The sequence below is a fragment of the Neopsephotus bourkii genome, unplaced genomic scaffold, assembly GCF_033783945.1.
Source record: "Neopsephotus bourkii isolate Nb327-2 ecotype Australia unplaced genomic scaffold, CSIRO-AGI_Nbou_v1 NB_1792, whole genome shotgun sequence".
In the NCBI taxonomy this organism is placed as follows: domain Eukaryota; kingdom Metazoa; phylum Chordata; class Aves; order Psittaciformes; family Psittacidae; genus Neopsephotus; species Neopsephotus bourkii.
Genome location: NW_026902266.1, coordinates 1,755,023 through 1,771,860, shown reverse-complemented (window position 1 = coordinate 1,771,860; position 16,838 = coordinate 1,755,023). Strand labels below are relative to the sequence as shown.

Here is a 16,838-nt window from a genome sequence, read left to right as displayed (position 1 = left end):
TATAGGAAAAAGGAAACCAATTTTTTTCACTGCAGCTTCTCCTCATACACATGAGGGTATTCTTGCCTTAGGTGGGATTTATTAGGTCACCTGGCAGTAACGCAACAGCATGCTAAAACTAAAGCACAGCTGAAGAGGCTGGCAGCACCAGTGGGCAATCCAACTGGCAATAAACCACAAGAAAAGGTGGGGAATAAGATGTAATAAGGTAAAGTATCAATTTTATAGCATAGCTGTCAAGCCCCCCAAGGTCTTTTCACGCAGTACAGAATGGATGGTCAGCTGAGGTAATCAATGCAGTCAATTAACAGATAAACTTGAGGTAGCTAAAGTAAAGGAAGACACCCATTTATCAGGAAGAAGAACTGTGGGTGGGTTGCTCAAAATTAGTGGAAGTGACTTAAAACAGCTGAGGAAATACAGAGGAAAAAACAGAGATAAAAGTAAAATTATGCCTATGAGGAAAACCTTTTCTGAAAGTGTCATTATAATTATGTTCTTAGGTTGATTACTACCAATTAAGAATGAGACTTTAAGGTCATCTGTATTTTCATGTCCTTAAAACCACATTGGTCAGAAGCACTGAAGAACAAAAATGAACTATTAGGAAGCAGAGAATAAAGAGAAGTCATTGTTATGTGGGTACATAGGATGATAGTGATGCCTTTTAATGTGTGTGGAGTTCTGGTCTCCTTGTCTCAGACAGAATATAGTAAAATTGAACAGGCTGCAAAGAGAAACACAAGCATAATCCAACTTATGGACTGTCAGAGACAGAACATGACCACAAAGGGCAGACTACATAAATGAAAGACTTAATCTAGATGATTGCCATCTATGGGTGGTACAGTGAGGATGACTTCTCTTTGCTTCAATGTAAAAGCTAAGTGGCATCAAACAAAACCAGGAGGTGGCAGATTCTGGACAAAACAGAGGAGATAGATACTGCTTCAGACTGAAAATGTGGGACTTCTTGTCATAAACACTGTGGGTGCTGGGGGACTATTTGAAAGATGGATCATTATCTAATCATGCATTTATACTGTGTCTGAGATGTGAACTATCAGCTACTTCTTTTCAAGGGGGAGATTTTTGTAAAATAAATGTATCTAAAAGCACAAAAGCTACACAGTGCAGGGAAGTTTGTTGTCTCCTCAGCAGTTTTTGGAGTAGACCCACAGAAGCTGCCTTCTCCTGCTGGTACCAGCCATCGCCAGCATAGGAAGTTGCGTCTGCAAACATCTGGGTTGACCTCTCCTGGCCCAGTGGCCCAGTGTCTGGTCTATATGTTGTTGCAGAATTAGGTCCTCCTTAGTGGTCCAATCAGCGCAACATTTCAAAATGATGAAGTCACTGGTGACTGCCACAACAGATAAACATCTGAGTTAGTTAGGAAATGCTCTCGACAGACAGGTAATAATGTGTTGTTTCTGAAAAGCTTTACGTCCTTGATGTGCTAACTCTCATTTGTCCTACCGATTGTTCTGATTTCTGTTTGGTAATGGAATCCTTTCAAACCATCTTGGTCCACAGTAAAATCCACATGTGGAGAATGTCAGGAACCCACAATATCTACTTTGCATGCTTCCTAGTCAGTCCAATGGGACAGCTTTTTTTGTGCCAGTGGCTGGTAACATGTCAGTATTGCAATATGGCTTCTGTTTTTCTAATGGAAGCAAATGCATCTGGATATGGGTCTCCATCTGGCAGAGTTCCATACCTCCAAAAGGATTACATCAAGGTTTTGAGATTTTACCTGCTGCTGTTTCTAAGGTGGTTTTTGCACAGACACAAACTTCTTTCATATTTTTCTTGAAGTTACTTCTACTTTTGAATCCCTGGTTATCAACATTGTGCCAATGCATTTGCTTTCTCTGTTATGTTGAGATTATCTGTGGAGTTACTGGTGTGCAGTCAGGTTTTGGTTTTGTTGTGAATTAACTCTGCAAAAATTAAGTTGGCTGCCTGTATTTTTAAACCCAAATTGGGTTCATGCAAATGCAGAAGCCCTTGCATAGGGACTGACCATACTGGATGTCGCTGTACAATGCTGGGATGGAGCAAGTAATCCCTGGCAGACCAGTCCAACAACTAGAGAGCTACTGTGCATCTGTGCATTGCCTTTTTGAACACTTTACATTCCAAGAGCTTTGTCAGCCTGTGTGCAACATGGCATGGTTTCAAGTCTTAATCTAATGCTGAACATGAGTCACTAAGCCCTTTCAGAAACTAGATCATGAGGTTGTAACATTTGCAAAACACACAGGCTTTTCCTCCCCATGAATCAGCCAAGAAGTTTCTGCATGTCAGTGCTGCGTTTAAAGCCAGCATGGCACTCACCTTTCCAAGTGGAGGCTGGGTTATACTTACTATCAAACAAAAGTCAACTTTGGAAAAAAAAAAATAACCCAGAAAAAAGTGACTAAAAGGAAACAGTAGGAATAACAAGGATTTTTTTACTCTGAGTAAATAATAGCAATTATGTTACCTATACAGCTGCTGACAGTATTGTGCTTGAAGGGGTGCAAATGGTGTGGTTTGTCTTCTGGGACTGGCTGGCTTTAGGCAGGTGGAGGCGTTGCCCGACTCTTCAGGAGTTACAGAGATCATGCTCTTCATCATGAGGTTAAGGGCTGTAATTGCAACTTACTGACCAAATACTACTATGGAAAACTATACCTTGTCTGTATTCTACAGACTGCTGCTTTAGCAGTCAGCTGCTGCAGTTATTCTCCTCACTGAAAATCCTTTGTCTTCATCCGTAGTTGTAACTTTGACCACCTTGTCTCCTTCTAGAAATGTCTCTGCTTTCTTTGACTACATACATAAATGCCCTTCTCTGTTTAACCTGAAGTGCTAAATCTCAGTTTTTTCATGGGAGTGGCACCAGCTCAGTTTAGCTTTTGGAAGGAGACTACCATAGATATGAAGCATTTAAAAAAAGAGTTTATTACTGGAATTTTTGGAAATTAATAAAATAATCTCACAAAAAAGAAAAAAAGGCTGGAAATATATTCCTGAATTTATTGTGGAAAAGTCTATTAGAAATGTTCAGAAAGTGTCAAATGACAGGCAATTTTCAGTCTTTTTTCCTGATACTAAAAACTAGTTTCAATTTTCCAGCTAAGGTAAAATCAAATTGTTGGCCAATTTTGTGCCTGAGCATTTCAACATCTACCCTCTTCCCTCTTATTCTTAGTTTCCTGTTGGGTAAGAGGAAGAGTATAAGGATTACTGGTCAGTTCAATCTTCTGCTTGATAGCCTGAATTGAGCTCTGATGCCTCATATGATGCTCTCCCACTCTCCCACTTAGTTCCTCAGGGGAAGTAAAAAGCTATATTCAAATATACCAAATAAATGTATCCAAGAAGGAGTCTCTGCCCTTAAAACAACTATTAAACCTGATGGCTAGTGAACATGCACTTCTCGAGTTGTGTCTTCTGCATTAATCAGTCTTTTTGCTGTCACTCTTACTTTGCTTGTACCTGGAAACATCTCATGTTATGATGTAAGAAAACAAAGCTGTGGTATGATTCTTTTGATTTAATGTATATTTTTCTTCTCTAACACAAAACCTCATGAACAGTTCAGGTAATGGTGCTAGTTTTGAAAAGCTGAGTATTAGAACATTAATAGAGAGCCATAGGAAGTGCTGGGTCATCTTAGCCTGGCATCTGCATTTCAAAATAACAAGTCCCACCATAAAGTCTCAATTCCCAGACAGAGTTCCTGCCCTGCAAGTGCTGGCAGAGGTGTCAGTCTGAAGAGCTTTCTGAGCATGACTTGAAGCAGGCCTTGAGTGCTGCTGCCACACGAAGGTAATGAGACTGGCCTATGCCATTCCACCACTGACAAGACTTTGAAACAAGGCAACCGGAAGGAAAAGGTAGATCCAGGTACAACAGCTGGCGCTCGTGGTCAGTGCAGGTATGTGCAGACTGCCAGTGACTTGAATACCATCTTTACTGGGAATGAGGCAAGCAGCGTATCTTCTGGACTGAGACGTGAAAGAAGACTACTTTTAGCACTTGGTGTAGAGTGGCAAGCTGAGGAGGTCAAAGACAGAACCTGCAGGGTGATTTTAGTTCCATATTGTCCTTAAGCAAAAATCCATGTTGTATTATGTTTTAAGTGCAACCCTTCAGCTCAAGAATCAAAAAGGCTAAAGATTCCATGTTAATTAGTTATCTCTGAAGTCATACAGATCTGTAATAACTACCTACAGATCAAAGACATTTCACATTTAGCATATTTTAACAACAAGATAGAATTAATGTTGTAATTAAAGTCTTAAAATTCGTATTTGGAAGAGGCCAGTCTATCCTATTTAACTGATTGAATACAGCCGATTTTTGTACCATTTTTCACATCCAGGGGCACAATCAAGATTTTGGTACCAAATAGCCAGGATACAAAAGCTGTGCAGGATTTTGTAGGTCACTGTAAGATTATCCCAGATGGGTGAATGAGAGTCAGAAGGCCCAGTGCATATGTTTCTAAACATGCTCATCCCCACGTATACACACGAAGAAAATGATGTAAGAAGAAAACTGCAAATGTTGGAATACCCACCTTATCTTCACTCACTGCTGGTATCGCTTCTTGTTAACTAATTTAGTATTCTGATTGTACTAAAGCCTTATCTAGGGAAGTAAAAATAGTGAAAATATTCCTTAAAATGTTTCCATTAGCAGGTCTCAAGCCTTGAAGCAAAATAACCACATACTTGAAGATCCCTTTGTCCTTGGTTTTTTTGGTTTTTTTTTTTTTGACACTTCCAACCGTCCCTGAAACCATAAATTGGGAATGTTAAAAAAGTAATTTGAATTTATCTATCTGTATCACAATTATATCCATTTATATTACAACAACCAAGGCAGATTCTTCAGATTTTAGGCTTGATAATTGAGACCTAGTTGTAAAATGAATTATTGCACTTCTCCCAGAGTTACCTCTCCAATATATGCTACGGCTTTCAGTGTTAATCAAGACTGGGCTGTGTGCCTCTCTAGGAAAATGCAAAGTTTATTTTCCTGCATAAAACTCTGAACACTGGTCAAGGGCCATTACAAAACAGATAGGGTAGCTAAAGCAGTTTATGCTGTCTTTGATTTGGAAAAAAAATACCTTGATGAACCTCTCGATATTTTATTTGTTACAATGGTAATGAAGTGTTATGATGCCGAGATACCGTTTGAGATACAGTTTAAATGCAGCCCAGTGTTACACACAGCATTGTGCCAACTCTTCTCAGACACATTTGTTTTTGTAATGGTTTTAATGTAAACCAGACCCAAGGTATTTCTGGCTGAGTTTCCTCACATTTCTCTTTTATCTTTGTCTAGCATTTCCAGTTGCATGCACAATCTCCCTCACGTGGCTGTTACTGGTGTCCTTTATACATTTTAAATTCTCATTGTACATGCTGCCTGTAATAACTTCTAACTATGCAATAACCCTTTGGATTATAATAGGCAGTGTTCTACATTATTTCTGAGAGATAAGTTAACTCTCCTCTCTCTTCCTTCTTCTGTGGTTTACAGTATTGGTACAGTCAACACAGGCATCCATGAATTTAACTTGATACCATCCTGCTGCTACATAGAGAGATCACAAAACGTCGACATGTACTCCAGAACACAGAAATAAGATCAGCGAGTTCTGTTACTATTTTTCTGAATGATCAGTCCCTGGAGTATCTTTGAACATGGTGCATGCCCACCACCTGCCTTCAACCTTTGCAATGGCCTGTGCAGGGAGTAATCAGGCTGTTCCACAGCAAACAAAGAGTTTGGTTTTAAAACCAGCCACAGGGATGGCCTCTGTGATTATCACAGAACTACGGCTCTGCTCCACAGTGGCAGTCAGGGTTCAAATCCAGTTTTCTGTGTCCTCCCTGAATAAGTCTTAAAAAAAATAATAAAATACTACAGACAAATGTCTGGCTTCATGAGTGGAGTTGATCGGATAGCATTTTACCCCTGAACTCCAAGAAGCAAGGTGTTGTAGGGCACTGATAGGGTCTTAATCCCAGATGAAATGTGAAATTACCAAAACACACAATCTGGTGAGGGCTGAAAAGTCCCAGCATCTCATGGAAATAATAACAAAAATGAATGCTCTACCAAATTGCACACCGTGCAGCACAAGGGCTGTTTGCAACTGCTGTGCAATTCAGATGGGGAAAAAAGTATTCTCCAGCTTTGACTAGTCCAGCTGTAATTCCCCCCAAACACTGCTTCCCTTTTGTCCTTTAGGAGGTGAGAGCGCTTACTCTGTATTTTCAATTCACTCATGATGCTGACTGTACATGAGGGATGAGCCCTAGGTTCCACATACTATTTCCTTTCCTGTCCTCTTCCCCACCCCAAATACCCTCTTAAACCACTATTTTCTTGGTTCAAACAACAAGGCTAAACAGGTGAAATTTTAAATAATGATTGAGGATTTTTTTTTATTCATTTAAGTTTCAATATCATTACAGAAAATGTTATGGTACAGAGTTGTTTAACATTAGTTTTATTTCTTTGCTCATTTAATTTCCACACGAATGCTGGTAACACTAATATCTGTACAAGATCAGTCTTTGATTTTTTTCAGTTTTCAGTTCTGTACATTTTTAAATGTATTGGTTAAAAAGGCTGTCAGCACTTAAGGAAGCAATTTTTTTGTTTGTTGAAATAAAAGGTATCCAGTTACTGCCCAAGAGTACGGAGCTGGGTGGCTGCCGGGACAAGAATGATCCCTGAATGCGCAGCGAGGTGAGAAAACCTCGGGGCTTCACTGGGTTCCCAGTGCAGCCACTCCGCTTTTGGCACTGTGCACATCAACACGAGATACAAGATAAAGAACAAGCAGAAGCTCTCTGTGAAGCAGTTATGAAGCATACTAATAAGGGAAATCCAAGTGTTGTCTACGCTAGTATAAATAAGCAGACAGCCTTGTTTTAAGAGCATAAGTAGTTGTATCTTAAAGATGAGAAAAAACACAAGTTCTGCAGGCACCTACTGCTGTCTACTAAAAGCTACCGCTATTAGAACTAGCATTGAACACACAAAGCAATTGCAAGGAAAGGAAAAAGTTGCTTTGATATAATCAGAATAAATTTCTTTGTTAAGATTTGTTTTAAAGTGTTTTTTTTAAAAGGTATTTATTTAAATTCCATTTGAAATATAATTCAAGATGTTGACTATACTGATCAACTTTTATCCAAATCAGAAAAACTAGCTGTGCCGTTGCATATTACAGGATACAGTCAATGATATGTGGACATGCATCAAAGCTTCGCTCTTGCTGGTGGTATCATAGCCTTCCAATGACCATGACATCCACCACCTCCCCCTTGTGAAGTTCCACATACTGCTCTGTCTTTGGAGGTAGCATCAACAGTCCATTGGCACTGCGCATACTCATCAGACGACTGCTCATCTGATTCCCTACAGGAGAATGAGAGAAGAATTTCAGTTAATTTTTCCACTATTTTCAAATGGTGCAACAAACCACGCGAGAAACAAGAGCTATTCTTATGAAGATGTTCATGGTGCTAACTTATTCATAGAGCTAGGCTCTCACTGTTACGAGGTGGATGGAAACACAGAACTCTGCAGAGAATTAGTCACCCTCTCTTTGCCTTGGCTCTCAAAAACCTTCATTCCCAGTGCTGACTGCTTTCCTATTTAGCCTTCTGCATTAGCTATACCTTATATCTCATCATAGTAAATTGCTTTTCTGTTGGAATTTCTAATGCTATCAAAATTACTTTATTTTTCAATTTGTATACCTAATATGATTGTAGAAAGACTAAAATCAGCACACTCTAGAATGTTCTTAATACACTGTTATAGAGTAAATAGAATAAATTTATTCTATCTGAATAGTCTCATTTAGCATTACTAGCTTAGCACTAGTAGCTGAAGTAGCTGAAGCCACAAGTGCTGATGGAGAAAACTTTTGATAAGACTAATGCTGCTAACACAGAACTAGCTGAATCTGGCAGGTGTGAGCAGAACGAAGAAGATAAGGACCAAGGAAACAGCTCCAAGAGAATGAGGCAACTTCAGAAGAAGGCCTGGTGACAAAGAAAACCAATCAGAAATCAAGAGATGACCAACCAGAGTTAAGTGATTGGACTTGGCGATCAGGTGACATGTGGTATGCATATAACTGGAGGGCATGATCTGGGGTAGGGTTACCTCTCCAGAGGCACCCAGTTCGAGCTGTAACCTGAGAACTAACAAGATAGGAACTGGAAACCTTCACTTTGACTTCACAATTTTCAGCGGGATCCTAGGGTTGGACCATAGGTGGCCAGCTGAGTAAATCCATAACATACACCACCTCAAAAGAGTGAGTTTCTCTGGGACACTGAGCTTCACAAGATGCTCTGAAGAAAAACAGTATTATATTGGTAATACTGACAAAAAAAAAAAAAAAAGCAATAAAAAGTTGTGTTCTTTAGTTTCTTGGGTTTTAAACCTTCAGACTGACAGAGAAATCATTCCAGACAATCTGTTTGTGTAAGGAAAGAAATGGTGCACAATAAAACAAGAGTTAAACCAAATTCAGCGTTATAGATGTAAGTAATACCTTGACTTAAACCTGGAAATATGTCAGAGGCTGTGTGATCTTGGGAGTCAACGGTAAGAACTTTCTCTGAATAAACAGTAAGATTCATTTCAGCTAATGTTTACCCTGTGAAGAATTGTAGAGAGTGCTTTGTATTGAACAATTTGGATGCAGCAAAAAGGCTATTGTTGTTTAAGGACCTCAGTCTCTTGAGTAACTGGCAGTCAGTCTTCCAGTGCTAATAAAGTATTCAAGTATAGTATTTACCTCAACTGCATCTGAGTATTCCTAGGTGGCAAACATGACTAAGAAAAGCCTTGGTCTGCTTTAAAAGAACGTATACAACCTCTGGTATCTCTTCTACTTTTCCAGTTCAGCTAGAATCACACTTTTAGCTGCATTATTCCTACCTAAGCTTCAACTTGTGTTTGATTAGTACATGCACAAGAGCATGAGTAAGCAAATGCATCTGTGAGTGCAAGTAGCATGGGTGGGTGTTTATGAAAAGAAATGTATGCACATAGCAAGCATACAGGTGTGGTGTGTGTAAAAAGAAAGGTTATTCAGATAAAGGAAGTTTTAATGGTTAAGTTGGTAAGTCTTATCATGACTGTATTTTATAATAATGTACATAGAATCATAGAATCAGATAGGTTGGAAAAGATCAAGATAAGTCCAACCGTACCCGAGGACTGCGAAGTCCACCACTAAACCATGTTACTAAGGACCTCATCTACCCGTTTTCTGAACATGTATGGATGTGCACAAGCATGCCAGCAAATCAGCCTGAATAAGGAAGGTTATATGAAAAAATATGTGGACACGCTTGGTTGTTTTTAGACATGTACGCAGGAAGGCAAGGACCTGTGTGTGTCTGCCAGTCTGTGCGATGGGGCACTAACCTGTACTCTGTGCCCAAGGTAGAGGTTCTTGGTGATGCCAAGTCAGTATGCACCGATGATATTCTGGGCGGGGGTCCAATTTGACATCACATGATAACTGTAGAATAAAAGGATGAAAATGTCACACATTCAGACTGCACTAAGATAACATAATCATCTGCTCAATTGTTTTTCCTTAAAAATAGTCTTCTTAAAGACTTGCATTTTGAGGTCAGATGGTGTCTAGTGCAAGATCAAAAGCTGCTGAAGGCAGAGACTGCAGTATTTAAGGAAAATACAACTGTGATATTATAATATTGCTCCTTTACTGGGAGTATAAAAACAGTACTTCTCTGGAAAAAAAGCTTTTTCATTTCTTGTCTCTGCATTACACTGATAAAGATAAAAATGTTATTCGCATTCAAAATCCTGCTAGCTCTGACAAAAGGGAAATGGCCATTTTTGAAATGAAAAGACATACAAGGGATGGCTCACAATGGAATTTAATGGAACAGATTGGAAAATTCATGCAAAAGTGAGAGTCACTACAAATTGCTGTCTGTTTCAGAATATTTTAGCTGTAAGACAAGGAAAAATCTGGATGCCTGAAGAAGTGTGCAAGAGACATGGGATAAGCAGCAAGAGAAAACTGCATAGCCACGAACACTAGGAAAACTAGAAAAAGTAATGTGTCCCTTGGTATTTTATTTTAATCAAAAATAGAAGAATCATACATTATAACAATATACCTTGCATCTACATTAAACAGAGTTGCAATGCCCACGATTTCTTCTAAAAATGAAATGAATAGTTTAAGGGACTTATATTGCCTGGGGGTGTGTGTAGAGTAGGGACTCATGCGGGTTGCTTGTATAAATAACTTAAGAACAGAAAGGCTTTAAAGCTGTATTTTCCATTGCTAGTACAGAACTATCCACCTCTACAGGCATTCCCAGATTACTCTGCATTTTTTACCACAGGTTAAAATCATTTATTAACTATTTATTTTTACCCAGGAAAAGTGTCCTTTCTGCCTGACTGGCAAACAAGTGCCGCTGCACCTCTGTATCTTGCTCTATTAAATGGTCATCTGACTCTAAGAAATTTTGGGACTGAATATTTGGGACACAGAGACTGAGAAAGTGTCTCTGTTTTTTGCGAACTTCCTTCAACTTGCCAGAATTAGTCTAGGGGTCAGATTCCCCAAAGAAGACAGCCTTGCAGAGCCTGAAGAGCTGTGCTTCAACATCTTAAGAGATTTTTAAATAGAAGACAAGCTTCTTACCCTGGCTTTGATGATGGTGGGCCGAGGATCCAGGATACCCTGCATTTTCCTCAGTGCGGGTACAACAAAGAGATTACAGGTGACAACGGCTGAGACAGGGTTGCCTGTAGGACAAAGAACAGTTGGTGGTGACTCCCTCTTGATTTACTCTGTGAAATGCTGGAAGTGATCTAATGTTTTTTATACCAACTGCACTTCTAAAGGACTCTAAAGAGCTTTTCATGCTACGTGCAGGAAACATTTCATTCAAGACTGGAGCGGCATATGGGGCCTACTGTGTACATGGATAGGTCCTAGCAGACAGGGCTCTTGATTCATGATTAAGGTTTTCAAGACCTATGGAAAAATAACTTAATTCTCTAACAGAGTGGCAAAATGTTTTAGTACATGTATGACCAAGATCTGTCAAACAAAACTTGATTCACGCATCTGCACTTCCCGAGGTGACAGTTCTAAAATAAATGCTATGATCAGCCAGATGATCCATTTAGCTGTCCCCTGGAAGAAAATGTACTGCAGCAACTAAAATAAGAGAGAGAAAGAGTACTAGAGATGCATCTGAAAACCACCAGCTTATCAAAAGCAGGATTCCTTGTGTAGTTAGAAATCCATGCAAATCCAGAGCAAGAGGAATAAAACAAATTCTTCCTGATTTAGAGGATAGAGATTTGTAGCCATTTCCCCAGGGAAATGTTTATTCTGAGTGGTGATTTCCAAGGAATAGCAGCAGCAGGTGGTGAAGCGATGCTGCCCTCTTTTGGTTCCACGGTACGGTCACGATTGAATAAAAGAATTCTGTGACATGTTCCTTGGCACTCCCTCACTTTTGTCTCCATTTTCAGTATGTCGGAGCGGATGCACTGACTTACACACAGAGAATATTTACTGTGAAGGCAGAGGGAGCTGTGGGAAAAAAAACCACCCCTGCACAGTACCCCTTCCAAAACCCAAAGAAATTGTTCGATGGAAGAAAGTTTAAGGTCTGTACACTGGCAAATTCTGAGGACAGGAACAAGAAAGAACTCCTCAATGTACCTCTGTAAGTCTGTCCCTTCTGGAAATTTCTCAGAAAACCTTAGAGGTACCTTCCTTAGGGATGCCAGCACCAGACATAGGTGCTGTGAAATGTCACTATTTTGTCTCATATCCATCATATATGCACGACAACAAAAGTAGTCCACAAAACATCTTACCTGGGAGTGCAAAGATTATTTTTCTTACACCATCAATATCCAGAGTTGCAAAAGTTGTTGGCAGGCTATGGAAAAAGAAAGATATTTAGTATCTGCACTAGACTTCGTTTGAACATTATTACGTTATTATTTAAAACATTTGGAAAAGAAAACAAAACAGGATCTCTCTCAGCTGCTTATTCCAAACTGGGGTATAATCCTCTCTCTGTGATGACAGAGCGATTAGTTTTTCTTGGTATTCAGCTATGAAGTTTTAAGTAGATGGTTTTCCTTGTGAAACAGCCAAAAGCAGATGAACTAGTAATCAAAAATCTAAACCCTGTCTTCATGCTAGAAGCCAGTTAACAAAGAAGCAATACTGAAAGGCATTACAGAGCTGAATTCGTTTCCATATAGGGCTCTCCGAATTCTTTGTAATAATAGTAACTCTAATTTCCCTTACTCCAGTGCCTACAGCAGTAGTGACAATGGAGCAGTATTTCAGAGCAGCAAATGCTAGCTAGTCTGCAGATGAACACATTCAGATAAGCAGGCAGAGCTGCAGTCAGGTTAAGACTATCTATCAGTAAAGAGCTCTCTCGTCTTTCACAGCTGCTCCCAAGTGTTATTTAGTGACTCGTTATCAGGGCTATTACAAATAGGACAGAAATGTGATGGCTCAAGAAAGTTTCTGGCAAAGAAAAGGTACTCATCTGTGAAAAAATGCTTTCTATATACCTATGTTAATAGCATCCTTTTAAACATTAGGAGTGATACTTTGTAGGAACAATAGTTAGGCTGAGTTTCTTGGCTTTATCTTGAACTAACAGCAGACAATAGTGGCTGACCAGAAGCAGTTCTGGAGATTTGCCACACTTTGATCATTACTACCTAGTTTTGTACCTGCTAGGACTAATCAATATCCTATTCTACCAAGGCAAATTGGTGTTGGAAGTTTTTGTTTTGAAATGTCTCTAACATAATGGGAACTATGTGCTAGACCTCCAAATCTTATCACCAGTACACAAACTGAGGTACAAAAACCCTAATAGCTAATTCATATTTACTGAAAACTCTGAATTCTCATATTAGAGTTCAACACCAGCAAGGGCAAAGTCTTCCAGTATTTTCTCCTGGCAGTGCTGCTAGACAAGATTTAACTTTACATTATCTCAGCAACTTCTAAATCAAGTGGAAGAATAGTAAACCCCAGGCATCATGCTGCAGTAGGGTAGCACATCAAAATACAGGCCAACAAAACAAATTTTGACTTCACTCTTGGAACTTGGTCAAGTGAATTCTTCCCAATATAGTCATCACAATTAATCTCTAAGGCCTTTTAAGACAGAATTAATAAAAACTAAGACACAATATTTGCTAGTGCACTACAGCCAATGAAAATGAGTGTGCTTACATTCTCAGTAAGATTAGATGACCAAATGCTTTGGTAGCAGCAAGAAATAACTTTCTTACAGAACAAAATGAAAATGGATGCTTGGGGAAAATAAATTTCTTAAAGCTTTTCTGGCTAGTTATTAAAACTTTATTGCTACAAGTCTACAGAGGGATCACCAGAGGAAAGAACTACATTTGCTTTCAGGTAAGCCAGACCAGAATTTAATATTCTGAATTCTTTAAATCAGGTTATGCATTCTTGTCAGCAGCAGATCCCACTTTTGGGACTTCCCCATATTGGCTGTAGCAGTAAGACAGAAGCAGTGAGCAATTTCCATGTCTTCAGCCAGCATGGGAGATGCTTTCAGCTCACTTGTTCCCTTTATGTAGGGGAGATGGTGGTCATAGCAGCAGAAGTACCAAACCCACATGGGCTGTATGCAGAGGCAGTAAAATTTTTGTCTGTTTTCACAGCAAACACCACTTTCTGTTCTGCTCCCTGGCAACAGTTACAGGCTAGAGGGAATCATTCCTCAAAGCTGCACTTGGCCTTGTGTTACTGGACTGTGCCAATAACCCAGCTGGCAAACAAAGTACACTCCATTGTTAGTGAGGCAGAGCAGTAGACATCTTTCTGCTACTGTACTGTGAAAGGGAACCTTCTATTTTATATACATGTTTTCATTTTCTCTACAAAGCAAACTTCCAGACTCATTAATTTGCAGTGCTACAGCAAAGGAAAGCAATGTTGAAACATTTTTCTGAGGCAAACTAAACACATAAAAGATTGTGTTTACTTTAAAATTACTATGCTCAATATGTCAGATAAAACTCTAAATTAGCTGTCGTTCCACCTCTCTCAAGAAATTGCTTGTTTGTAAGGATATGACTTATGCCAATTTTGAAGTGAAATGAGATGGTCAGTAAGCAAACCAGCAGCTAAATGTCCTTATGTTTTCCAGTTGTTTCATAACAATGTCAGCATCTGAGCTCTCTGATCACAGTGAAGACTGTGGCAACATTTACAGCACGCTGCTTTTCCCCCAGTCCCCAAGCTTGATTTGCAATAGTTTATCAGAGAAATATCTTTTAGTGATAAAAAGTAACCTCTCTGTTCCACTTAATTTCACCCATAAAAATGCTGAATAATCTGAACAGGATTGATTTTGCTTCTTTTCCCATATATTTTTATCGTGTAGTATATTTGGAAAACTGAAATGTACTAAAGCACTTCTACAGGATATTTGGCCCACTACAGACCCCATCTATGCTGCCGAAGTAGAAAGATTTCTTACCCTGGTTTCATAAAAACTCTGCCAAAGTGAATCTGTGCATGAAGATCAATATCCAGCACCTGTTTAAGATAGTCCTGTTCAAATTCAAAAGACAAAATCAATTAAGTAACATCAAAGTGGCTTACATCATCTAAGCATTCAAAGAAATTAATTAATATGAAGACGAAAGACTTTTTGTATCCTGAAAGTGCTACAGTCCAGTGGGGAATTTCCAGTATTTGAAAAAAGTATTTTCAAAAAGATGTGGTGAAGAACAGACTCAGTTTAGGTGCCAAACCTGACTCCACGAGGACATAGTAATGCATTTACTTAAACATCAGCTGCAGCACCAGAATCTTAGAGGACCCCACAGATACCTACTACTAAAACATTCTCTATGTCAAAGATGGAAAAAAACCTGTATGGTTCAAAGTTAAGACTTAAAATCATCAAGTTATTTAATTTTTGCCATGGAAGCTATCTAGCAGTAGATTTAGAAATCTCCTAGTACTTCTGAAATCAATACTGTGCTGTAGAAATCATAGTTTTCCAGGATACTGTAATTACTGCAATTTCTTGGGGACACAGTCTAATTCACAGTGGCTGGGGTTAACGGTCCTTAGAAGGAAAAAACTGTGGGTAGCTTGTGTGTTAAAGTTAAATGATTTTGCATAAATACAATCGATCCAGTTATTAAACCAAATTGAATTACTTGTTTAGTCTTTCTTGAAACTTGATGTGTTTCAAGATGTAGTATCCTGTCTGTTGTGTTTAGTGAGATTAAAGACAAAGGATGTAACAGGCATCTGTGGAGAGAGATTATTGTAGCAGTAAATCTGAAGTTCCCTTGCAGTTTTCCCATCTTTCTCTCTCTTTTTTGTCTTTTTAGCATGTGTTCAAATACTCAGAAAGCAGCAACTTTTTTTCAGCCAGGCGTGAATTCTAAATATTTTTTTACTTTCTATTTACTTTCTGGATGTTCACAGTTATTTCATTAAAACTGCTGAAAGCTCAGTATCGGAGGCGTACCCATCAGGGGAATATACAGTCTATGACCTCACGCTGTTGCCTCAAATTCAGACTGGAGAGGACTTAGCCAGAAGGCATGAACACCTGCAAGACCATCCAGCAGTCTGGTCACCTCCAAGTGTCCCTGTCTCTGCACTATGTTGCCGCGTTCCCAATTTAAAGAGGAGCACTTGTCCTTGATTATTTTTCTAAGACTAGTGAGGACAATAATGGAATTGAAAATAATTGACACTGGTTGAACTACTTAGCCATTTTCATGATGTATCCAACAACATGATTTCTACTCAGAAAAGTGACAAAAACAGCATTCATGTTTGCCACCTCCAAATGACTGTCTTTAGTATCTGATATTATAAAAGGAGAGATGTTTCTTTTACCTGCCAAACTCACAGATTCAGCCTGGGATCAAAAAGTAATCTGAGTTTTCCTTGAGTCATGATTAATAAATGTCCTGCAGGTTCATCTACGCCCCACCAGCATCTGTGTATCCCTATTTTCTCTGATGGTTTTGGCACAGGGATTATCAACAGGAACTCAATCAACAATTCTGTTAATGATTCAAAAGGCAAATATATCAGCTCACTGTGTCTCATATGTATTGCCTCTGTAGGACTATCAGGAGCAAAATGTGATAAAACTATTTTTGCAACAGATACAGCTTTGGCATATTCAGGAGACAGATCTGCTGAGCAAGAACAAGCTATTTATATACTCAGGTTGCTTTTCAAAGTGCTTTCAAAGTAGCTTTATTCCATCTACTTTTACCAGCTCTAAGAATAAAAAGAAGTCTGTTGCCTTCATGTGCTATTAACCAAACACCTTACTCATCATAATTATATAAATTATTCCTGAAATAAAAACACATTTGCAAATCAAGAATCAGAATTTTCCCTGTTGTACAGTAATAAGAACATAGGGAATGAGGATAGTGCTGGAGACTATTTTCTTGATTCGTTCACATTTAAGTGTTCCAAAAAAGGTAAGATCCCTTTTTAAATAAATATTAACACAAAGGTAGAAGCTCTGACAATAGACTCTGGCTTGATATTCTTAGGTATATTGTAGGAAGTTATACTTAAATTTAGCATACCTTTTCCCCCATAGATACACCTCCTGATGTAATGATGACATCAGCACGGCTGATACCCTCATTCAGTGCATTCAGTAAATCATCTGGGCTACAGAAAAGAACAGGCAAGTGGATTAGTGGCATGCAACTAGTACGAGTTGTAGTGT

General features: G+C 38.9%; 1 protein-coding gene across 25 annotated transcripts in view; it reads right to left on the bottom strand.

Moving 5' to 3' along the window:
* Positions 1-6,428: 6,428 nt before the first annotated feature.
* Positions 6,429-16,838, bottom strand: part of GPHN (gephyrin) — a 292,216-nt gene continuing 281,806 nt past the window's right edge. For all 25 annotated transcript variants that reach the window (XM_061380383.1, XM_061380388.1, XM_061380387.1 and 22 more), the window contains 6 exons: positions 16,693-16,780; positions 14,595-14,668; positions 11,926-11,990; positions 10,733-10,836; positions 9,469-9,565; positions 6,429-7,437 (listed from right to left, as the gene is read on the bottom strand). In XM_061380383.1, the coding sequence (XP_061236367.1) occupies positions 7,304-7,437; positions 9,469-9,565; positions 10,733-10,836; positions 11,926-11,990; positions 14,595-14,668; positions 16,693-16,780 (562 nt within the window). In that variant the 3' untranslated portion in view covers positions 6,429-7,303. The remainder of the gene's footprint in view (positions 7,438-9,468; positions 9,566-10,732; positions 10,837-11,925; positions 11,991-14,594; positions 14,669-16,692; positions 16,781-16,838) is intronic.